At 41.3% G+C, this 24,579-nt stretch overlaps 1 protein-coding gene across 18 annotated transcripts in view; it reads right to left on the bottom strand.

Annotated features, from left to right (window-relative positions):
- The window catches only part of IWS1 (interacts with SUPT6H, CTD assembly factor 1), a 102,688-nt gene extending 79,332 nt beyond the window's left edge, over window positions 1–23,356 (bottom strand). For 10 of the 18 annotated variants that reach the window (XR_010109384.1, XR_010109381.1, XR_008624500.2 and 7 more), the window contains exons 1-3: window positions 23,094–23,342; window positions 20,084–20,199; window positions 1,082–2,150 (exon numbers count right to left, since the gene is read on the bottom strand). Coding sequence is in view for 8 of the 18 variants with exons in the window: in XM_008953620.5 (XP_008951868.2) it covers window positions 1,082–2,150; window positions 20,084–20,199; window positions 23,094–23,142 (1,234 nt within the window). In the remaining 10 variants the exon portion in view is untranslated. Of the gene's footprint in view, window positions 1–1,081; window positions 2,151–10,798; window positions 10,999–20,083; window positions 20,200–22,632 lie in introns of those variants that run through there. The other 8 variants (XR_010109385.1, XR_010109386.1, XM_003828260.7 and 5 more) reach the window with 3 other exon arrangements.
- Window positions 23,357–24,579: the final 1,223 nt, after the last annotated feature.

Raw genomic sequence — 24,579 nt, 5'->3', positions numbered from 1 at the left:
ATCATCATTAATTTTATTTTATCACAGGCATTGTATTACTAAGCATAACAGGTGCTTTAAGATGGCAGTATACAGCAAAAATAAATAAATAAATAAATAAATAAAATAAAATCAGAGGGCCTCCTGACACATGGTTTAGGATTTTTAAAATAACTAAACGGCTCATTCAGAGTCATCTTACAAATTATCTGTTATTTTGCTTAAGAAAAACTGGCCAAAAGATGAAGAAAGATATCATCAATATAAAAGCAGCCACCTTTCCTTTTGGGAAATCGAGAAAATTAAAACTAGATTGATGGGCAAAACTGGCATCCTTTCTATGTTGCCTAGTAGTAACTGAACTAAAAAGGACTACATATTTCTTTCTAGGAATAGTCTCCATGTTCCTCTATCATTGCTGGTCAGTTTGAAATTTCTCATCTCCCTTAACAAATTGACAGCATGTCTGGTACCTTTTCCTTCTCCTATAAGAACTGTGAGGTTATAATGAAATATGTCTTTTCCAAAAAAGATAAGTTTCATAAAAAAGTAAACAAGTAATACTATCTGTGCAAATGGAGTCTTAGATAGCAGAGACTGAAACACTCTGGAGAGAGACGGTGTCTCTAAATAGAATCCTCTCAAAGCTTCCCTGTATCTGAATATTCAACAATGTTTAACAAATGAAGAGATGTACCTGTGGGAGCTGTTACTGTTTTGGATGGGATCTAGTGAACTGGGTGTCAAAGAGACCCACAGCTAACAATTAATACAGTTAGGGGTTTTCATGTAAACGTATTTCTTTGAAACATTACCTCTTCCAGTTTAAAAAAAAAAAAACAGTATTTTATATTCCTATTGACATGTGGTTTATCACTTTGAGGCAGTCAGAGATTAATATGTGCTAATAGAACTCAAAGGAAACTTACTATTAAGCTTAGCTAATGATAATCAGGGGAAATGAGTGTCCTACTGATATTTTAGAATATTAAGCTGAATAACAGAACACAGATCTGACATACCAAGAGGATACAACGTTCCACAGTTACAAGCTTAGACAATGAATAAAGCCATTGATAAACAGCCCAAGGTAATTCCTTACATGCTTTCTCTTCATCTTCACTATCAGAAAGCACAGCAGCTTTTCTCTTCGCTACTTTCTCCTCCTCACCCTCTTTTTCATCTTCATCACTGTCCATTTTTTGCTTTTTGTGTTCTTCCTCCTCACTATCAGAACTGTGAAACTTTTTTCTGTCCATATGGCTGTCTGAATGGAAGGAGTCATTCTGCATTTCTGTATCCTCTCTCTTATTCTCCCTGTCGCTGTCATCATCTGACTCTGGCTTCTGTTTGTGTCTGGACGCATCCTCAGTTTCTGAGTCACTGGCAGGCCCCTTCAGAGGCCCCTCACTCTCAGAGTCACTGACTCGGGGTTTGGGTAGCTCCTCATTTTCAGAATCACTGGCCTGGTTCCTTGGGGGATCCTCACTTTCCGAATCACTGATTCGGGGTTTGGGAAGCTCTTCATTTTCTGAGTCACTGGCCTGGTGCCTCGGAGGGTCCTCACTTTCTGAGTCACTGATACGAGGTTTGGGAAGCTCCTCATTTTCAGAGTCACTGGCCTGGTGCCTTGGGGGTTCCTCACTTTCTGAATCACTGACCTGAGGTTTAGGAAGCTCCTCACTTTCAGAATCACTCATTCGAGGTTTGGGAGGCTCCTCATTTTCGGAGTCACTGGCTTGGTGCCTTGGGGGTTCCTCACTCTCAGAGTCACTGATTTGAGGTTTTAGAGCATCTTCTGTTTCAGAGTCACTAGCAGGACTCTTCTGGAGCTCCTCAATCTCAGAATCACTGGCGGGATGCTTCTCAACATCTTCGTTTTCTGAGTCACTTGCATGCCCATTAAGAAGTTCCTCATTTTCAGAGTCACTACCAGGTAATTTCCTGGTCTCTTCACTCTCAGAGTCGCTCCCATGCTGATTGACATCCTCATTTTCAGAATCGCTTGCAGGAGGCTCTGCACGTTCCTCAGATTCAGAGTCGCTGTCCTTTTGCCTGTGAAGCTCCTCACTTTCAGAGTCACTAGCATTAAGATTTAAGGGCTCATCGTTCTCAGAGTCTGTCACATGATGTCCTTTGGGGAGGCCATCTTCTCGATCACTAGTTTCATTCTGAAAAATAAAGTGAGAAAAAATTAGGAAAGTGCAAAAAAAAAAAAACATTAATAGTAAAACATTAAATTTTTTCCGTGATTTTTTTTAAAATACAGGATTATGTGCACCTAAATGGAGAATTCTTGTCCTATACCCATATAGAAATACCCCCACAGAAAGCCAATCAGTGAAATGGTTTTATTTGGATCCCCAAATGGGGAAATATAACCAGCCTTCATCAAAACAGATTTGTAAAGCATGCCCTCAGATTACTACAGAAAACTGACCGTGAAGAGCTAGATTTTTTCTTTTTTAAAAGGCGAATTTTCTCATACATACTTCTGTTTTGTAAAAATATAACTCTAGGCCGGACAAGGTGGCTCACACCTTTTGGGAGGCCGAGGTGGTGGATCACCTGAGGTCAGGAGTTCGAGACCAGCCCGGCCAACATGGTGAAACCCTGTCTCTATTAAAAATACAAAAATTAGCTGGGCGTGGTGGTGGACACCTGTAATCCCAGCTACTAGGGAGGCTGAGGCAGAAGAATCACTTGAACCCGGGAGGCGGAGGTTGCAGTGAGCTGAGATTGCACCATCGCACTCCAGCCTGGGTGACAGAGTGAGACTGTCAAAAATAAAAATAAAAAAATAAAAATAAATAACTCTATTTTTCAAAGAAATACAAGCAAACATGTAACCAAGTTCTTTTACACAGGAACATTCTTGGGTTTTATAAGGTTAAGATTATTTAAGGGAAAAGAACTATAAAATTTAATTTTATTTAAAGGGTCAAATAACATATGGGCAACTTCTCCCAAGATAATTTAAGCAAACAAAGAAAGGAGAAGTTAACATTTCCTAAGTACCCACTAAGAGCCAATACCACAATAGGCTCTCTCCTGTTAGTTCATTTACTCCTCATAATGGTACTTCACATGATAACAAAATTGAGGCTTACAGTAGTCACGGTCCTGTGTCTAGTAACCCTAGAAACAAGAAAGCTTAAGTTTTAGGGAGAACATGATTCATCTAACTATACCAACACATAATGTTACTTGAAATAATTACTCTGAAAACATGCCCTGGGGTACAAACTTGATATGTGCATATTATAGCTATGGTTTTAAAATGCAGAGAAAAATATACAAAATTAAACATGCCAAAATACTAACAAGTATTTTAGGATCTGGTGAATTTTTTCTCCCACCTGGTAGCTCAACTTTAAATAACATGGCAATAATATTCTAGCTTAAAAAGTGAAAGTATTTCCATGTTTGAGTATACCCTCTTAAAAATTTACTGAGCCAAATATTTCTTGTTAGATATATGACTTAAGCTATGTGAACCTACCACAGACCAATTTTCAAGGACCAAAGAGCCTTTAATAATATATATGCCCAACATCATGCTATGAAACAGTTAAGTGACAAGATTATTCTTGTCAATGACAAGATAAATGGCTTGAAAATGTTCTCATAAAACCCAAACTTTTACTAACCCAAGTATGCTGTGTCTACAAATTCAAAAAGAATATGAAAAATTATAAAATAGCCTACAAAGCCAATGTTTGAAGAGTTTTTAAATATTTTATCACCATTATGACAGCACAGCATTGCAAAGAGTCATTGCTATACACAGTCACTGAAATATAGCACATTCAGGTAAGTTTCCAAAATCATACACTTTTCAAAATTCCTAAATACATTTTTCTTGAGTTCTCACTGGGCACTCAACACAGTACTGTATTAGATTCCTTGTCAGTCACAAGCTCTATTATCCCACTGAAACAGGCACTTATCTATTAAAACGGTATTAGGACTTGAGAGATATCATAGAATCTTAAAATTACCGTACAATACTCTGTATGTTGCCTAAAGTTTACTTTAGCCACACTTCATAATTTAAAAGAATGCAGATGGAAAATTTAACTATCTAGATTGTAAGCTCTAAGAAGGCAGACATATTTTGGTTTGTTTTCCTGAGGTATCCTCAGAGTGCAGAATGGTCTCCAGAACATACACACACTAGGTAGAGTTCAAGCATTCCTAATCTGAAAATTCAGACAACTCCAAAATCTGAAACTTCTTGAGCACTGACATGACACCACAAGTGGAAAATTCCACACATAAGCACCCAACACAAACTTTGTTTCATGTGAAAAATTTAAAATAATGTGTAAAATTACCTTCCAGCTATGTATATAAGACACATGAATTTCGTGTTTAGACTTGGGTTCCATCGCCAAAACAGCTCACTATGTATAAGTAAATATTCCAAAACTCAAAAAAATTCTAAATCCAAAACACTTCTGATTTGAAGCATTTTGGATAAGGGATACTCAATGTGTATTTGTTAAATGAGTAATAAAGGCCTTAAGTGGGAATAACATAAGGTGAGGAAAAATTAATACAACAAGAATGTATTTCATGTCTACTACGTGCAAGACACCAAGAATCCAGGCTGAGTATGTCTCAGGGCCTGACCTTAAGAGCTGCTGTCTGATGAGGAGCCAGCCAAGCATACCGTAACAGTATAGTGTGACATGCACTATTCACAAAGTATGTATATGATATTTCAAAAGTGTACTGGAAGTGCATCTATATGAAACTGAGCTGCAAAAAAAAGGTGTGCAGACAACAGGCATGTTTGCATGCAGTTTGTGATGGCTGAGTTAAGACGGCAGGGTGGGGAGAGGCATACAGTACCAGCAGAGGAAATTAAAGCAGGAGGCAAAAAGGAAAATTATAATTGGCTTTTGGAATGCTCTCCATGATATATCCATCACGTAACTCTAACACCATTTCTATGTGTGACTTGATTTATTTTAGTTGAAACTACAGAAATCATCTCTAGCTAAGTCCAGAAAAAAAGAACAATCTTCTCAGGATCAAAGTCAGTTGAATGACTAAACACTTGGGAAGGTTAAGTACCAACGCAGCACAGAGAGCTTAGAAAAGGGAACTCAAGGATCATTTTACTAGAGTACCATCAGTAACATGACTCAGCTATACCCTGTCTAGATCCTAAATTATAAATCCCCAAGAGAGATGACTTAACTGGCCAAGGCAATATTAGAAACTGTGACTCAATCAGTTACAGCTGGATCAGGGCACAGCACTGGGAGTCACTCCCAAAGAAGTGAGAGACACTGGGCAGTCATCCAAAACTCACCCGCTACACTCTACCCCAGATTTCCTGACACATGGTGTAGCATTCCAAAACAAACCCTTACAAGGACACTGCATAAGACAATGATTGTAAAATTTAGGAATCCTCATGAATTTTTTATGAGTTTCACGAAAACATAGCATTATGTATGGCATGACAGGGCAAAAAAGGGGAGAAATCACTACAGTAAAAAAGTACTAGTTTAATAGACTCGAGCTAAAGAATACACTTAGGCAACAACACCACAGAATTTGGGACGAGTATGCTGGAAATTATACAGTTAAGCTTAAAAGTTATCAAAACAATATCCAAAGTTTTTAGAGTGGTTTTGGCAATTAAATTGCAAGCTTAAAAAAATCCAAAAGACAGTTTTTTAAAAGTCAGATGAGTACAACAAACCAACAGTTGAAATTGACATTTAATGTCATTTCTAAAATAAATTTAGAACATTACCATTACAACATTTCCTAGTTGTAATGGTAAAAGAAATTGAGCACTCAGAAGGTCCTTAGATGCTTTAGAAACATCTATAATGCTGCCGGGTGCAGTGGCTCACGCCTGTAATCCCAGCACTTTGGGAGGCCGAGGTGGGCAGATCACGAGGTCAGGAGATTGAGACCATCCTGCCTAACATGGTGAAACCCTGTCTCTACGAAAAATGCAAAAAATTAGCTGGGTGTGGTGGCGCACTCCTGTAGTCCCAGCTACTTGGGAGGCTGAGGCAGGAGAATCACTTGAACCCAGGAAGCGGAGGTTGCAGTGAGCCAAGATCGTGCCACTGCACTCCAGCCTATGTGACAGAGCAAGACTCCATCTCAAAAAAAAAAAAAAAAAGCCATCGATAATGCCTCATACCTCCTTCTTAGCCATCATTCACACTGCAGTTATAAATCACTGATTATCCATCATAATAAACAATCTTGTTTATCTCAGTCTACAAAGAATAACCACACTTCTTATGACCAGGGCCACAATACACAGAGAGATAACTGACATTCTTAAACTGCAAAGTAAATAAAACTGCTATAAATCAAATAATAATTTGTAAAGTATTCAAATTTCAAAGTATTATATCATCAAATGGAAACGTGTATAGACCCAAATAACTCAGGACACTTTGTTTCTTCTTTACTGGTGAGAAGTGTCAAACTCAAAGTACTTGATGTTGCATACTACTCTACCATTATAAACTGGTAAAATGCTCAACACTAAACCACACAGTACATTCCATGAGGAAATATCTATAGGACCATTTTCAAAAACATGTTTCACGGGACCTTAGTTCCAGAAGATATAGCTGAAACTATCATACTGGACTTTGTCAATGCGTATCAGTTTAATGAGCATGAAAGAATCTGAGAAACCCTGCAGTAAAATAACATAATGCTGTCAATCCAGTGTAGTTCCTGGAGTGTTGCAACACTCTGAGAAACTCCCAAGCACACACTTAATATAATGAAGCTATAAACCAGAATGTCCCTTGTGTCCCCTGTCTATCAAAAGTTGGTTGATCTTAGAATAAGAGTCAGAAACAAAGGCACTCCTGATGAATACCAGAAAAAAAAATTCTACACAAAGCTTGTTTTTTGTTTGCTTGGTTTGTTTTGTCTTTTTGAGACAAGGTATCACTCTGTCACCCAGGCTGAAGTGCAGTAGCATAACCATAGCTCAGTATAGCCTTGAACTCCTGGGCCCAAGAGATCATCCTGCCTCAGTCTCCCAAGTAGCTGAGACTACAAGCGCACGCCACCACGTCCAGATAATTTTTTTTTTTTTTTTTTTTTGTAGAGACAGAGTCTGTGTTGCCCAGGCTGTTCTCAAACGCCTGGCCTCAAGTGATCCTTCCGCCTTGGCCTCCCAACCAAGTTTAAGATTTTATAATAATGATGCAAACTCTTGCCTACCTCTTTAGACTTACTTCTTTCCACTCACCATCAACCCTATGTGTTACACCAGCAGTTCCCAAACTTCAGTATGCTTAAGAATCACTTGGGGAACTTTGGAGAAAACCATACAAACTTTTGTGCTTCTCACCTCCAGATATTAATTCAGTGTATCTGGGAAAGGTGTCACAGAATCTGAATTTTGACATGTGGTCCACATGATTCTGACCACATTTTAGAAATTCTACTCCAGTTCCAGTAGAGTGGAACTACTAACTTTGCGCCTTTACAAATGCTGTTCCCTTTACCAAGAATACCTTTCTTCTACCTTGTCTTTTTCGTGCCTAAAAACTTGCCAAAAATACTCGCCCCATGAAGTCTCTTCCATCTTTCTCCCTAGGTAGAACGGATGGACTTTGTGCAACATAATGTGACAGTTAAGGCTGTGGAATTTAGAGTCAGAAAGACCTGAGGTCCAAGCCCCAGCTCTGCTATTTTCTACTATGTGATCAAAGGACATTTTCCTAACTCTTCAAAGCTTCCATGTCCTTGATCTGATGGAATTAGGAATACTACCTATACCGTAGAGGGCAGTTCTGAGGACTAAAAGCATGCAAAGCAGTTAGCACAGAGCCCGTGAATATTCAATAAATGTTATGCACCATCAATAACAAAATCTCATTAATTATTAATTACAAAACATTCACCCCTTCAAGACTCAGCTCAAATACATCCTGTGACGTCTGCTGACCTGGTTAGCCATTCCCTCCCTTCATATCCCCATGGCATCTTGTACGCTCACACTTCACTGAAAGGTGATTTACACATTTATTTACATTTATCTGATACACTGACCTTAAGATCAGAGGCTATTCTGTAAAAATGTATCTTTTACTTGCAGCATAAAAAAGACACTCAAAATATACTCACTAAAATGAAGAAACCCCACAAGCAATGCTTAACATAAAATAAATGGAAAATAATGTTTGTGTTAAACATTATTAGAATCAAAGACAAAGACTGAAAACTAAAACAGGAAAATGTAGACAGAATCAAAAGAACTAATAAGAAATAGGACAGCAATGGCCAAGACAAATCTTCTAGTTGTTTTGATGTCCTCCCCCGTAAGGATGCTTTCCTTATACTAACACAACCTCCTGGTGGAAAGATCCAAACAAGAGCAGACTTTTTCTTTTACTCAATTCAAGTAATGTTGGAGCTAAAGGAGTTGTCACTGACTTCAAGGGCGGATGGCTGGGCCCACTGTGCTTTGCTTACAGTAAGAGAACCATGAGAAGCCAGGTTCCATTCCCAAACAACATCTTCCTCAATGTCTCACACTCCATTTTTTCCTGTGGGACGCTCAGGAGGGTACTTCTATATATAGATAAAATCTACAGGCTTCTGGATGTTAAGATAAGCATTTCCTTTGATACATTTTCCATGAAACAGAAACCAGCTGAATCAAAACCACACAGCTAATTGGCAAAAATACTGTCTAAAAGAATATATGGTAAAAATAACAAAAACTAGAACTGGCAACTAGTTACAACTAGGTCACATTTGACGGCCACCCCTCACTTGGTGCTCAAATTGCTTTATTAAAAAGTTACATTTCCAGTGATTACTATTCGAAAAGATTTTTACAGACTTTTCCCCCTTCTTCCCTATCTGTCCTACCACAAAAGGTGTGAAGCCATCTAACCCAAACTTAATTATTCAGCATTACCTTCCATTAAGCTATTCCATTTTCTAGCCACAATAATCATTCCTGAAATATATCAAGTCCTTCTTAATGTTAGGCCCTGTACCTGTTGCTCTTCTAGCTAGACAGAATTACCACCACCCCTATCGCCACCCCTAACCCGTTTCTCCAACTGGCAATGTCTCTCATTCTTCTGTCAGCTGAAATATCTTGGCTACTAAACCCATCCTCCCTTCCTCTCAGTGCTTGGTATGTATCCTTTCTACAATGACGCACTATATAGTAGTCACCTATTTATAGGTCTGCCGCACCCACATGGACACCTTAAAGTTTTAAGTTTGCATTGCTATGCCTAGTAAACAATAAACATTCAAAAATGTTTATTGAAAGACATGAATAATAAATTATCACACATTATATAAACTTAAGCAAGAGTGCCAATTTTTTGGGAAATGCATTCCAATCTAAAGATTTAATTATCTAGTGGGGCACCATGGCTCACACCCATAAAACCCAGCACTTTGGGAGCCCAAGGTGGGTGGATCACCTGAGGTCAGGAGTTCAAGACCAGCCTGGCCAATAGGGTGAAACCCTGTCTCTACTAAAAATACAAAAAGTAGCTGGGTGTGGTGGCGCATGCCTGTAGTCCCAGCTACTCAGGATGCTGAGGCAAGAGAATTGCTTGAACCCAGGAAGCAGAGGTTGCAGTCAGCCAAGATCACACCACTGCATTCCAGCCTGGGTGACAGAGTGAGACTGTGTCTCAAAAAAAATAAAAAACAAAAAAAAAGGTTTAATTAACTTGATTTGGAAACCATATAATAACACAGTTGGGGACAGAGAAAAAAATGTCAACTATGCAGGCTGCACATGAGGTACGGGGTAGTTGGGAATACAAAATATTCAAAGAAAGATGTGTAAAACTTCTATAGGCTTCTGGATTGAGAAATCTAAACTGCAATACCTTTTCTTCAAATTTAAGAAACTACCTTTCCATGTATGCTTCCAACTAATCTATTAGGAAAAGACAATTTGATACCTAATAGTTATAATTTTTTAGTAAGGGAATATAAAGATAAAAACAGAAAAAAAACAGCTAGTAAAGAAAGGTTTATCTTTATTCACATGAAAGGGTTCTTCGCAAGGTTCTTCTAAATCTTGAATTTTTTAGTACATTTTGAGTTAGCTGTTGCATGCTTATAAAAATGGGTTACCATATAAAATGGCATAGTATTCTACCAAATTATTTTCTTTTTTATTTGAAACATTAATGAGCACTGCAGAAATAAGACGAATGCAAATCACACCCAAAGATCACCATCATTTACATTTTAGTCCTTCCAATCTCTTCTATGTGTAAATTTACTTTAAAAAAATTAAACTAGGACCTAGAATCACAATAATAGCCTGTATCTTTCAAATAATAACGGCAGGAAGCAGACAAATTCCTAGGCAGATAGGGGTGGGTCCCTGGTGAAATGTGACCTTCAAGCCAAAGACAGCTTAAACCCTGAAAACTGAGCTGCTAAAGCACCTGACCGGAATGAGAACCTTTATTCCCGTTTGCCTGCTCTTTCCTGAGTGGTTCTTTCTGAATAATGCTAATTTTTAACTAATCAAATGTTGCCTTTCCCAAGGCTACCTACAGCCCATACTCCCCAATTCTGAGCCTATAAAAACCCCAGAGTTAGCCACACATTGGGGACAACCCACCTTTGGATAGGGGCTGCCCACTTCAAGTCCCCTTGCTGCTGATAGCTGTTCCGTCACTCAATAAAACTCTTCCCTACCCTGCTCACTCTCGGTTGTCCGTGTAACCTCATTCTTCTTGGATGCAGGAAAAGCACTTGGGACCCGCCAAACGGAGGATGCAAAAAGGGGTGTAACACTGTACCCCTCCCTCCCGCTTACCCAGCAATGGGGGAGAAAAAGTCGCTGGGCATGGCATACCACCATTCACCAACGCTGGGGGCAGCAGGAACAAATAAGAGCTGTAGTGCTTCTTGAGAGCCCGGACCTCGAGACTCTCCAAAACAGGGTTGTAATATGCCCCTGCTCACCAAGCCCTTGGCAGTGGGAACTGAGCTGTGACACCCTTGGGGCTCTGCAGTTCCTGGCATCTCTGAGTTTTCAGGCACCACCACATCCCCCTCGTCTGGACACTGGTGCCTTCTATGGAAATTGCTGCGGCACACTGTGTCCAGCTGCAGCCTCACACGGAGCCAGCGCCTGTGTCGGTGCCTGGAGCTGCCCGCCCGCTGCAGCAGCTGACCCGCCTGGCTGTGTGCTGTAACCAGACCCTGCACTCACTCATTCACACACCCCTTGCCATTCCATACCTGTCTTGCCTGCAGAGGCCGGTAGCAAAAACCAAGTGCAGCCTGCCAGGCCGAGTGGGCAGGGTGAGTCCAGGCGAATCCAAGTGAGCCCAGAGCCCAGCAAGGCCCAAGCAGGGGCACTGCTGACCCCAGAGGTTTCCTGCCAACCGGAAGTGGCACTCTCCAAAAAAATCCTGCATCACAAGTAACATGTTCAAGTCTCCATGTCACTAAATATTCTTTGAAAGCAATTCCAATAGCTGCATTGCCATTTTTATAAATGTTCTATTTACAGTTTAATCGCTCATTTTCTACATTGTTGAGTATTTCTTGTTTCCTTTCTTATGTTTATTACACCTCATTTGTCCATTTCAGTGTTTTAAACCCAAGGGCGGCTCTGGGTCTTCACCCAAGGGGTTAGTGGGAAATTCGAGGGGCTGTTTTTGGTCATCAATGATGGGGAGGATGTGTTACTAGCATTTCATTTAATGCCCCGTAACCAAGATGCTAAATGTCCTGTTAATATACAGGCATGCCCCCAAATATCCACAACTGGCTTGCTCAAAATCTCTTGTTCAGGAAAGCAACACAAGGCTGCTCTCTCTGGAGGTGTGGCCACAGGCAGGACCCGGAGGACCTCACCCATACACACATAGAGGAAACTCCATGAGATGAAAGAGCTCAATGGGCCCAATACAGATTGCGCTAACAGACAAGAGAAGCATAATAGGTCCCTTTGGGATTTAAACTGGGGAATATGCAAAAGTCTGACCAATCTGTAAGAGATAAACATGAAGTCAAACAAGGACTTTTGGCATCACAGAATGAGAAGCTCTACTGACCTCCCCAGTGAAAATTATTAAAAACAACCACTTAAAGCCTCTACAAATGGTTCTAATGGCAAAGGGCAAATGAAGAAACGCCTACACAAATTCCACAAGAGAGATTACTTGAACCAAGATCAATCCCTCCTTCCAACCTCACAATTCAGTGAGGCTGACTCCACTCCAGATTGCTGCAGCCAGAAATACAGAGTTCCTTCTCCATCCTGCTTCAGTTAGAGGGCTTCCTTCCCAGGAAGAGCAGGGCATCAGCATCTCTCATCCGGCTCCCCAGTGCCTGTTGCTGTGGCTAAGTTCCGAAAGACTGCAGTTGAGAAGTGGAGATTCCCATCTTTTGCCCAACCCTCACTTGCTTAAAGAAGGCTCTACCTTGGGTGGACCACACTGAGAATACTGGGGCCCTAATCACCCTTAGGCCGGCTTGTGAGACCATGCCAAGAGATGCAAGCTGAAACGATTTCAGGTTACTAACTCATTCCCACTCCTCCACTCCCTACCCAGAGCTCAGTGTTTAAAAAAATACAGAAGGCAGCCTAGGCAACGTGGCAAAACTCCATGTCTACAACACAAAAATTAGCTGGGCGTGTGGTGTATGCCTGTGGTCCCAACCACTAAGGAGTCTGAGGCAGGAGAATCTCTTCAACCTGGGCAGTGAGCCGAGATCGCGTCATGGCACTCCAGCCTGGGCGACAGTGAGACTCCGCACCCCGCCCCCGCAATACACACACACAAAATAGAAAAGGAGAAAACAGCTGAATAGAATTACTAGACATAAGCTCAATGAGAAAAAAAAGAGGACTTCAACAATACTATAAACCAACTAAATCAGATATCTAAAGAAACAGGCCTGGCACAATGGCTCACACATGTAATCCCAGTACTGCTGAGAGGCCAGGGTGGGAGGAACCACTTGAGGTCAGGAGTTCAAGACCAGCCTGGGCAACATAGCAAAATCCCTCTCCACAAAAATTTTAAAATTAGCCAGGCATGATGGTACGCAACTGTAGTCCTGGCTACTCAGAGGTATGAGGCGGGAAGACTGCTTGTGCCCAGGAGTTCAAGGTTACAATGAGCCATAATTTTTTCACATGCCCGCTGTGTCAAAGTGAGCCACAAATACACCACTGCACTCCAACCTAGGCAACAGAAGAGACCTTTTTTAAAAACAAAACAAAACCTTTATTCAACAATATATATTCTTATTAAGCACATGGAACATTCTCCAGGATAGACTATGTGCTAGGCCCTAAAACAAACCTTGACAAATTTAAAAGAATAGCAATATACAAGGTTTGTTCCCCCACTACAATGAAATAAGATTAGAAATAGTAGGAAAAATGTTTAGGAACAATATGAATATGAAATTAGTAAGATAATTCCATTTACTAAACATCAAAGAGAATAACATAAATTTAACAAAGAAATCGAACATGTATACACGGAAAACTATAAATCACTGTTAAAAGCAATTAAACACTTAAATAGACATCCCGTGTTCTTGGATGAACAGACTTTACACTACCATGATGGCAATATTCCCCAAACTGGTCTACAGATTCGGTGCAATCCCCCATCAGAATCCCAGCTAACTTCTCTGCAGAAATCAACAAACTGATTCTAAAATACACAGGTAACTCCATGGGACCCAGATTGGCTAAAAGAATCTTGAAAAAGAACAAATTAGGACTCATACTCTCCAATATCAAAACATACTACAAAGCAATAGTAGTTAATACACTAGTACAGGCACAAGGATAGATGCAGACATGAGTAAGTTTTTAAAGTCCAGAAATGAAGCCATATATCCTATGGTCAACAGATTTTCAACAAGGATGCCAAGACCATCCAATGGGGAAAGAACAGTCTTCTCAACAAATGGCAATGGGATAACTAGACAGCCAATGCAAAGAATAAAACTACACCCCAAAAAGTCAGGTAATAATTGCCGACAAGAGTATGGAGAAATCACAACCCTTACACTCAGCTGGTGTGAATGTAAAATGGTGTAACCACTGTGAAAAATAGTCTGGCAGTTCCTCAAATGATTACACAGAATTACGTTATGAGCCAGCAATTACCTCCCTAGGAATAAACCCAGGAGAACTGAAAACATATGTCTACAAAAAATTTGTACACAAATGTTTATAGCAGCATTATTCATAATACCAAAAGAAACAATCCAAATGTCATCAGCTGATGAATGGATAAGCAAAATATAGTATATCCATATAATGGAATATTATTTACCACAAAAAGGAATGAAGTACTGATGTGTGCTACAACATGGCTACACCCTGAAAATATTATGCTAAGTGAAATAAGTCACAAAAGACCATATTTTACCATTCCATTTGTAAGACATGTCCAGAACAAGGACTTCTATGAGACAGAAAGTGTATCAGTGGTTGCCGAGGACTGTGGGGTGGGGAGGGGTAGGCAAAGGGAAGAGGAGGTTAGAAAGGTAAAAGCAAAAGCGTTTCTTAGGTGATGAAATTCTAAAACCAACTGTGGCGATAGCTGGGCTACTGTGAAATACTAAAGATCACTGAATTGCACAAATTGTATAGTATGTAAATTGATCTCAATAGAGTCCTTTTTTGGGCCAGGCACGGTGCTCATACCTGTAATCCCAGCACTTTGGGAGGCCAAGGTGGGAGGATGGCTTGAGCTCAGGGGCTCGACATCACCCTAGGCAACATGGCAAAACCCCATTGCTACTATAAATACAAAAATTAGCTGGGCATACTGGCGCATGCCTGTGGTCTCAGCTACTTGGGAGGCTGAGGTCTGGATCACTTAAGCGTGGGAGGTTGAGGCTGCAGTGAGCTGTGATTGTGCCACTACACTCCAGCTCGGGCGACAGTGTAAGATTCTGCCTCAAAAAAGAAAAAGAAAAAGAAAAGCTGCTTTTTAAAGGACAGGCGATTCTTTTTTTTTTTTTTTTTTTGAGGCAGAGTTTTGCTCTCGTTGCCCAGGCTAGAGTACAATGGCGTGATCTCAGATCACTGCAACCTCTGCCTCCCAGGTACAAGTGATTCTCCGGCCTCAGCCTCCCGAGTAGCTGGGATTATAGGAGCCTGTCACCACGCCTGGCTAATTTTTTGTATTTTTAGTAGAGACGGGGTTTCACCACCACGTTGGCCAGGCTGGTCTCGAACTCTTGACCTCAGGGGATCCACCCACCTCGGCCTCCTAAAGTGCTGGGATTACAGGCGTCAGTCACCGCACCCGGCCCAAGACAGGTGATCTTTTTAAAGATCAACGTTGGTACAAAAAAACCCAAGATGAACAAAATATTTAAAATGTGAAGACAGGATAACCAGTACTGGTTTTTCCTTTTCCCTCTGGCTCAAATATAGACCAACACAACATTGTTACTGATCCTAACTTTAAGATTTTGATATTTTGTTCATTTTTTTTGCATTCATTTTGAGTTTTAAAATATCATTTATCTTGATTACTGAGTGTTTTTCAAATCTTGGAGAAAAAAATAAAGCCAACCATACAAGAATAAACAGAGATGTTATTAGAAATGGCCATTAGGCAGGGCCATCAATGACAGATGGACAGAACAAGCTACCTAGACAGAAAGATTTACAGCCCATTACATACATGTGTTACAGTAAACTCTTGTTTTCTTAAGGTAGTCTGATATGAGACTTGTTCTGTCACCTGTCTGAGATTATTTATAGACATATACAATTACTTTAAGAAAAAATAAGTTTTTTTTTAATAACTAAAGGAGCTTTCTAATAAAGTGGTTAAGAAATCTGCAAAAGTTACTGGTCTTCAAAATCTTATCAGTATTTCCTATACTGACCACTATCTTAAAGATTGTGTGTGTGTGTGTGTGTGCGCACTGATTAAATACTATAGGTGAAATGAATTTAAAAAAAAATACTAGCCTAAATTCTAAAATACAGATGAGGGGTTTAAAAAAAAAATACCATTATTGGGAAAATTATGCTGTGAGTACCATCTTATGGTAGCAAAATAATGGCCCTTCAAAAATGTCCACGTTCTAACCCTTGGAACCTGTGAATATGTCACTTTACATGCAAGGGACTGTGCAGATGTAATTAAGGTAAGGACCTTGAAATAGGGACATTACCCTGGATTATCCAGGTAGGCCCAATTATAATTACAAAGGTTCTTACAGGAGGGATACAGGAAGGTCAGAGTAAGAGAGAGATATGATGACAGAAACAAGAGGTCAGAAAATGAGTTGTGAAGATGCTATGCTGCTGGTTTTGAAGATGGAGGAAGGAGCCTCAGCCAAGAAATGCAGGTAGCCACTACAAACTGAAGAAAGCAAGGAAATGTATCTTCCCTCAGAGAAGAACACAGCCCTGGGACACCTTGATTTTAGTCCAGTGAGACCCATTTTGGACTTGACCTCCAGAATTACAAGATAATAATTTTTCGTTGTTTTAAGCCACCAAGTTGTATCAAGTTGTTACAGCCTCAAGAGGAAACTAGTATCTTTTAGGCTTTGGACCTGTAATTTGTACTGCCCCATTTTGTTTTGTTTTGTTTTTGTTTTTGAGACAGAGTCTCGCTCTGTCGCCAGGCTGGAGTGCAGTGGTGTGATCTTTACTCACTGCAACCTCCACCTCCCGGGTTCAAGAGATTCTCCTGCCTCAGCCTCCTAGGTAGCTGGGACTACAGGCGCAAACCACCATGCCTGGCTAATTTTTGTATTTTTAGTAGAGACGGGGTTTCACCATGTTGGCCAGGATGGTCTCGATCTCTTGACCTCATGATCCACCCACCTCGGCCTCCCAAAGTGCTGGGATTACAGGCAAGGGCCACCACGCCCGGCCTTTGCACTGCTTCATTTAATGCAACCGTACTCTTTTAACATCCCATTACTTCTAAAAAAAATTTTTAATGAGAAAACAAAATGTCTTCTTAAAAGCCATTTTAAACAGGCAAAAGAACATTAATACAGAACTCAACACTTATACACAGTACAACTGGCACTCTTGAAGTACTAGTGGTTTAGCAAATTACCATAACCTTCCTGGAGAGGAATTTCTATGAAGAGCCTTAAAATGTCTTAGTCTCTAATCTCGTTAATTCTCCTGGCAGCTTTCTAAGGAAACAATAAAAAATGATCACAAATGTTTATGTACAAAAATCTTCAGGGCAGCTTCAGTTATTTAATACAATAGCTAAACAGCATAAATGACAACAATTAGAAAATTGCTGAATAAGTGATGCTGCATCCATATCGTGAAACCATTAAACATTATGCTTATTGAGAATCTTTAATGACGTGGGGAAACACTTAAAAGTATCATCTTAAGTGAAGAGATAAAAATAATACATAGGCTGGGCACAGTGGCTCACACCTGTAATCCCAGCACTTTGGGAGGCCAAGGCCGGTGGATCACAAGGTCAGGAGTTTGAGACCAGCCTGGCCAACATGGTGAAACCCTGTCTCTACTAAAAATACTAAAAATTAGGCGTGGTAGCGCACTGTAATCCCAGCTACTCTGGAGGCTGAGGCAGGAGAATTGCTTGAACCTGGGAGGCGGAGGTTGCAGTGAGCCAAGATCATGCCACTGCACTCCAGCCTGGGACAGAGTGACACTCTGTCTCAAAATATATACATAGAAAGACACAAAATATATATAATAACATCTCAAGTAAAGTTAAAATATATAGATGTCATATACCTGGGACAGAATGAAACTGCAGGAGAAATAATGTGAAAAGGCTCATAGTCATTTCTGTAGTTGGACTATGCTGGTTTTAATTTTTTTCTTTAAACTTTACAGATGCAGGAGTGCCTCAACTTATTATGGGGTTACAGCCTGATAAACCCATAGTAAGCTGAAAATATAATTAAGCCAAAAATGCATTTCATACATCTAATCTACCAAACATCACAGCTTAGCCTAGCCTACCTTAGATGTGCTCCAAACACTTACAGAGGTAAGACCTACGGTTGGACAAAATCACCCAACACAAAACCTATTTTATAATAGAATGTTGAGTATCTCATGTAATTTACTGAATACAGTGAAAAAACAGAACGGTTGTATGGGTACTCAAAGTATACATACAGCACGTGCAACGTCGCAAAGTTGAAAATTTTTAAGTCAAACTATAGTTTAAGTCAGGGACAGTCTGTGATTTCCAAATTTTCAAAAACAGCCACACTTACTTATTTAGAATCCATATTATAAAAAAATAAAGATGCTTAGGGTAACCTGAACTTGTAACTGCACCATGAGGCCATGAGATGACTACCCTACTGGGCTCTAAACTGACCGTGGTTCATCTCTGAATGCTGTTTCCAAAGAGGAAACTTAAAATATCATGCACTAAATGCACTGGCTGTAACAACATATACATTATTAAGTAACTTCCAACTATCAATTAAAATATTGGAATTGATTCTGAATGTTTAAAAGCACAGAAAAAACCTGAGTGACATCAAAATATATAAAAGATGAGCCTTTTCCACACCCGCATTTAGTTCTCTGACCTCCCCTACCCCTTAATGACCCCATTTCAGTTCCACTGGCTCCTTGAAGATATCAAGCACACTCTCACTTTGGGGTCTTTGCCAGGGATGTTCTTCCCCTAAACGTCCATATCCACACGGCTATTCCTTTGCCTCCCTTCACACCTTGGTTCAAATGTCACTTTCTTAATAAAAGACCTATATGGTCCCTATTTAACACCAAAGCCTGCCCTCCGTCCTTTGTTCTGTTCTAATTATCTGTTTTCTTCACAGCATTTGTTATCTTCTAGCAGACTACACAATTAAAAAAAAAATGTTTATTGCTTAATGTCTTTCTCCTCCTACTGGAAAAACAAACCTAAGAAGAGAAGGATTTTAACTTCTAGTCACTGATAAGTCCAAAGCACCTGCAAAAAGTCTGACACATATTAGGTGCTCAATAAATACCTGTTGAATGTATGATATGCTAATGTTGCTGTCAAAGGACAGAGTCAATATAATCTCTAATCACACCTACTAAAAATTGGACAATTTTCTGCATATGTGTAATCAAGAAAAATATAAGGCATAGAAAGTTCTTAAATCTTTGCATCTTTATCATTCCTATTTGTTTCAGTCGTATCTACCGAAGACTTACGGCGAACTTATTGAAAAATTTCCCAATTTTATCTTGTTAACATGATGTATAAACAGAAAGGAAAATAAAGCAGTTCTGAAATATTTATGTATTAGAGCAAATACATTAAAATGTACACAAAACCCAATACTACTACATATTATTAAACAAAAACAGCTCTTAAAATTATATTTGCAGGCCAGGTGTGGTGGCTCACGCCTGTAATCCTAGCACTTTGAGAGGCTGAGGTGGGCAGATCACTTGAGGTCAGGAGTTTGAGACCAGCCTGGCCAACATGGTGAAACCCCATCTCTACCAAGAAAACAAAAATAGCTGGACGTGGTGGCCTGTGCCTGTAGTCCCAGCTACTCGGGAGGCTATGAGGTGGGAGGATAGCTTGACCCCAGAGGCAGAGGCTGCAGTGAGCCAAGGTCTCACCACTGCACTCCAGCCTGTGTTACAGAGTCAGACCCTGTCTCAAAAAAAAAAAGCATTATTATTACATACATTATATACACCGTAACAGTTCAAAATCAGAAGGGCAAATGCTGACATAAATTTTGACAGGTGATAACCCCATAACTTTCTATTTCAAGTGGTGTTTCTTCAGATTGCAAATGCTCAATGCCCCACTATGACATTATTGCAGAATAGGGAAACTTAGTCAAATATCAAAGGCCGGGCCCATTTTCTGAATCAATATGCACAGTTGAAAACTGCCTAACATTTGAAATGTGACCCAATCAGAACATATTTCACTGTGATTTCAACAGTAACCAGACCATCCCTATTTATTTTTCAAGCAGTTTTCTATTAACTTATGCTCCTTTACTCTCAGAGATTAAACCCTAAACTCTGTCACAGAGATTCTGTAACTCCTATAATATAACAGACCTCACAGAACGCAAGGGAAAAGCCCTCCCAAAGATGTTGGTTAGCCAATACCTCTGAATGACGTTCTACACTTCCAGTGTCTGATCCGGAGTGTTGCTCATTTACATCATCCTCACCGTCTGACCCTGAATCCCGTTCATCCTGTACTGGGGTAGCACCACCATCATCTGATTAAAAACAAAACAAAAACCAACTTATGGTGTAAGATGAATGACATCTACAGTGAAATGAACACACTGAATCAAGAATAACGTAAGTGCAAAAGTTACCACTGAGGAAGCATTAACTAAAGATGCTAATATTTTGAATAAGGTAATACAATACTCATACAAACACCAACAAGCATAACACGTACTGTGAAATACGTGGCAGCAAAACTACACCATAAAAACAATTTGTAGCTTAAGAAACAACACTAAACACCAAGTCAACAATTTATTTCAACTTCATGTTAAAATTGGGTCTTTCTCTCCATGGCATTTATCACCTTCTAATACACTACCTGAAGTTATTTTGTTTAACGTGGGTCTTCTTCACCTGAATGAAAATGCCGCAAGAATAGGGATTTTGGTTCACTGCTAAATCTCTGGAGCCCAGAACACTGCCTAGTACCTGATATACAGTAAGTATTTGTTTACAAATGAAGAACACAAGGAACTCCAGTCCAAAACTAGTGAAAATCCATTCAAGAAAAGCATATATAAAATGGTAAATACAAACTGTTACCTAACTTTCTTTTATATTTTTGTAGAGATGGGGTCTTGCTATGTTGCCCAGGCTGGTCTCAAACGCCTGGCCTCAAGCAATCCTCCTGCCTTTGCCTCCTAAAGTGCTGGGATTACACCCAGCCCCAATACTTTAAAAAATACAGAGTAAAATCGTATTTTAACCTATGTACATGTATTACATATAATTACTTTTTTTTTTTTTTTTTTTTTGAGACACAGTTTTGCTCTTTTTGCTCAGGCTGGAGTGCAATGGCGTGATCTCAGCTCACTGCAACCTCCACCCCCCCCCCCACCCCGGGTTCAACAAGTGATTCTCCTGCCTCAGCCTCCTGAGTAGCTGGGATTACAGGCGCCCGCCACCACGCCTGGCTAATTTTTTGTATTTTTAGTAGAGATGGGCTTCACCACGTTAGCCAGGCTGGTCTCAAACTCCTGACCTCAGGTGATCCGCCCACCTCGGCCTCCCAAAGTGCTGGGATTACAGGCGTGAGCCACCGTGCTCGGTCTACTTTTTAAAAAGTAACTTAAAAACACAAATGAATGGAAAAAAAACTATTCTGAAAGTATCAGGAAAGTGTTTTTTTTTTTTTTTTTTTTGAGACAGAGTCTTGCTCTGTCGCCAAGGCTGGAGTGCAGTGGTGCAACTTCGGCTCACTGCAACCTCTGCCTCCCGGGCTCAGGGCTCAAAGGATCCTCCCACTTCAGCCTCCTGAGTAACTGGGACTACAGGTGTACGCCACCACACTCGGCTAATTTTTGCATTTTTTGTAGAGACGAAGTAGGGGGGGTGGGGTAGGGGCGTAGGGGGGTGGGGTACGGGCATGGAGGGTGGGGGTGGTGTTGGTCTCACTATGTTGCCCAGGCTGGTCTCGAACTCCTGGGCTCAAGCCATCGGCCGCCTACGCCTCCCAAAGTGCTGGGATTACAGGCATAAGCCACCGCACCTAGCTTAGGAAAGTGTTTTTAAGCAGTGCATGCCTGGAAAACCCTTTGCAGTCATTAGAATTCACTGTCCTACGTAATGAAAAGCAATGAACTCAAAACAGTAAAGGGCTTAACGCTTAAACAATTATTTAAGCACTCAAGTTTTCTTTTTAGTTTTCAATTTTTGTGGGTACATAGAGGGTGTATTTATTTATGGTGTATTTAAGAACTTTTGTAACAGAACGCCCCAATAGGACTAGCACACAAAGGGAAAGCAAATGCGACGTGTTTCCCACACCAGGTTCTGCCTCAGTTATCCTTAATCTCAGGTGCCAAGCACCGTGCCAGCAGAGTGGGCCCCAGTAACAGTTTACAGAATAAACAAACAGTAAAGAAAGGAGACCAAACTTCGGTGAGGAGGAAAAGGAACGATCTCAAGGTGGAGGAAAGGCACAAAAACCACCAGTAAGTGCCAGAAGCGCATTCCTTACTCTATGCATGCAACTGAAACATGGGTCCTGCACTTACGTTCGGTGTTGCAGGCAAGATTAAACCACTCCTAACTAGCAGTGAAAAGTCTAGGAAGGATCCCCCGCCCCATCGCCCCTTGGATTCTCCAACTACTCAACTACTGAAAACTCTCTTAACAGAAGACACCTCTCCTTCCCTAGCACTTTGCACACAATAGGAGCTTAACATATGAAAGTGACTTCCCAATTTCAGCAAAAACCTTCGCCGATTCAGAAGAAAGCTTTCCCACCAGAATCCCCTCTCCAACGTTCTAGCTTCGACGTTTGCAGCTGGTCAGAGGGCTCTTGCCCTCCTCGGGCCGGGTCGCGGGAGGGAAGGTCTCGGGGGCCTCCTTGCCCCCACCCGCGGGGTGCCAGGCCAAGCCCCGCCGAGTAACTGCTCCGCCTCCCAGCCCGGTCCCCCAGGTCCCTGCCCCACCTGACTGGTCGCCGCTGTAATATTCCGAGTCCATGGCAGGCGGACTCTCAGCGGGGAGTGTCCGCGCCCCGCGCCGCCCCCGTCACCTCCTTCCAGGCGGTGTGACCCCGGATGGCGCGGCTAAGTGTTCAGAGACTCCCGCCCGACCGGAGAACTTAACGGGTGCGGAGGGTAAGAAAGCGGTAGCGGCAAAGGCGAATTCTTTGACCTGGAAGCCCCGGCGGAAAAGGCCGTACCCGGCAGGCTGGCGGGCGGGCAGGCATGCGAGCCGGCGCTTTACTTCCTAGAAGCACCGCTGGGGCCAAAATGGCGTCTGCCCACGACCCTCAAAGGAATGCAGCGCGCAGGCGCCGCAACCCGTCAACCGGCCAATGAGAAGACGCAACAGCAATGACGCCAGGCACGGCCGGAAAGGAGACTCCTGGGAAAATTGAGCTGGAAGTGGGGCTTTAGTTAAATACCTTCCTCGGGTGGATCCTGGTCTGACCCCCGTGGTAATAACGTTATCATTGATTCTTTATCATTTCCTAGATTCTGTGTCCGTGCCTTGTTTGAAGAGCTTTTGAGATACTCTTCCGAAAAATGAAGACCTGCTCAAATGACTTTTCCGTCATTCAGCCAAACCACTGTCTTTCCCGTCAGGCCCAGAGGCGCCTGGTTCCCGCCCGCAGTAGGCAAGAAAGCGGGCGTTGCTCACTGGGACTTGTAGTATGACGCCCGCGAGCTGTGATGCGTTACTAACTGGCGCGATCCACAGCGCCTCCTCTCCCGGCGTCTTCCTCTCTTTCATTCTAAACAACGATTTAATTTCCTTGTTAAGAAGCCATTTAGCCAACAGTAAGAAGTACACGTCTTTGCTTCCAGAAGGGTTCCCCTGATGAAACACCGGAGGAAGGTGAAGTTGAACTTTACCTGAGCCCTGTGTTCCTGGAAAACAGCGGTGATTAAGAAACCCCCTCATCTATTTGTGTTTCTGGAACGGCACACTGTAAAGAACCACCCGTCTCCATGTGACTCAGATAAAACGCGTGCAGATGACCCCCTTGTTTGCCTGTGACAAGGCCAGAGACCTTTCCCCTTTATTCTGAGCCTGTTAATAAAGCCAAACAGACCTTCCAAATTCCCGCTGATGATATCGAGTGATTAGTTGAGATTAGAACTCTCCTCCCCCCAACTTGTTAGACACAGAGAATATTTCCTGTTCACCTGACTGAAACTTCTGATTGCAAAACAATCCCAACTGTCAATCATCCCACCTTCCTCCCTATAAAAGTCAAAACTACGCTGCCAAGACACTGATCATATCTGGAGTGCTCTCCCTATTGCAATAGGCTGAGTAAAATCCATTTCCTTACTTGTTCATTTTAGTCTTGGACAGAGAGGGGAACATTCTTGCCTTTGGATCGGAGGAGGGCCAGTAGAGGTTTAAGCAAAGACTCCCCAGGAGGTGTAGACATGTAGAAAAAGAGCCTTTTGTTACTACTGCAGATATCTGACCCTTCGTTAGCCAGTCAGAGTATGCTGGCAGAGCCCAATTATAGGCTCCTGAAGAGGACGTGGGAAGAGAAGAAAGGGGAGAAGTGGTTTCTTTCTGGAAATTCCCATTTTCCTGCAAGAGAGTTCATGGATATTCCTTTCCGAAGTGGTGGAAACAGCATTGAATCCAAATTCCTTCTTTTCAGCTGTGGGAATGACATCTTCTCAGGCAGTCTTGAGAATCAAAAGAACAAAGAATTAGCAATGCCCGAAACCAAATCACTTGATAGAAGATATCAAGGCTCTAAGCCCTCTTCTAAAGAGAAGGTGAGAGTACACCTGTGTAAATGGAGTAGGATTAATAGATCAAAATTCCAGGAAGAGGTTCAATGGAAGAGAACCTTTTAGTTTCACCAGAGATGTAAGTCCAACAGTCAGGAAAGTGGTTGGGTTATAAACAATGCAATTGCC

Source organism: Pan paniscus, chromosome 13, assembly GCF_029289425.2.
Source record: "Pan paniscus chromosome 13, NHGRI_mPanPan1-v2.0_pri, whole genome shotgun sequence".
Classification (NCBI taxonomy): Eukaryota; Metazoa; Chordata; class Mammalia; order Primates; family Hominidae; genus Pan; species Pan paniscus.
Note: the sequence above shows the minus strand (reverse complement) of the source record. Positions and strands in the feature narration are given on the sequence as shown.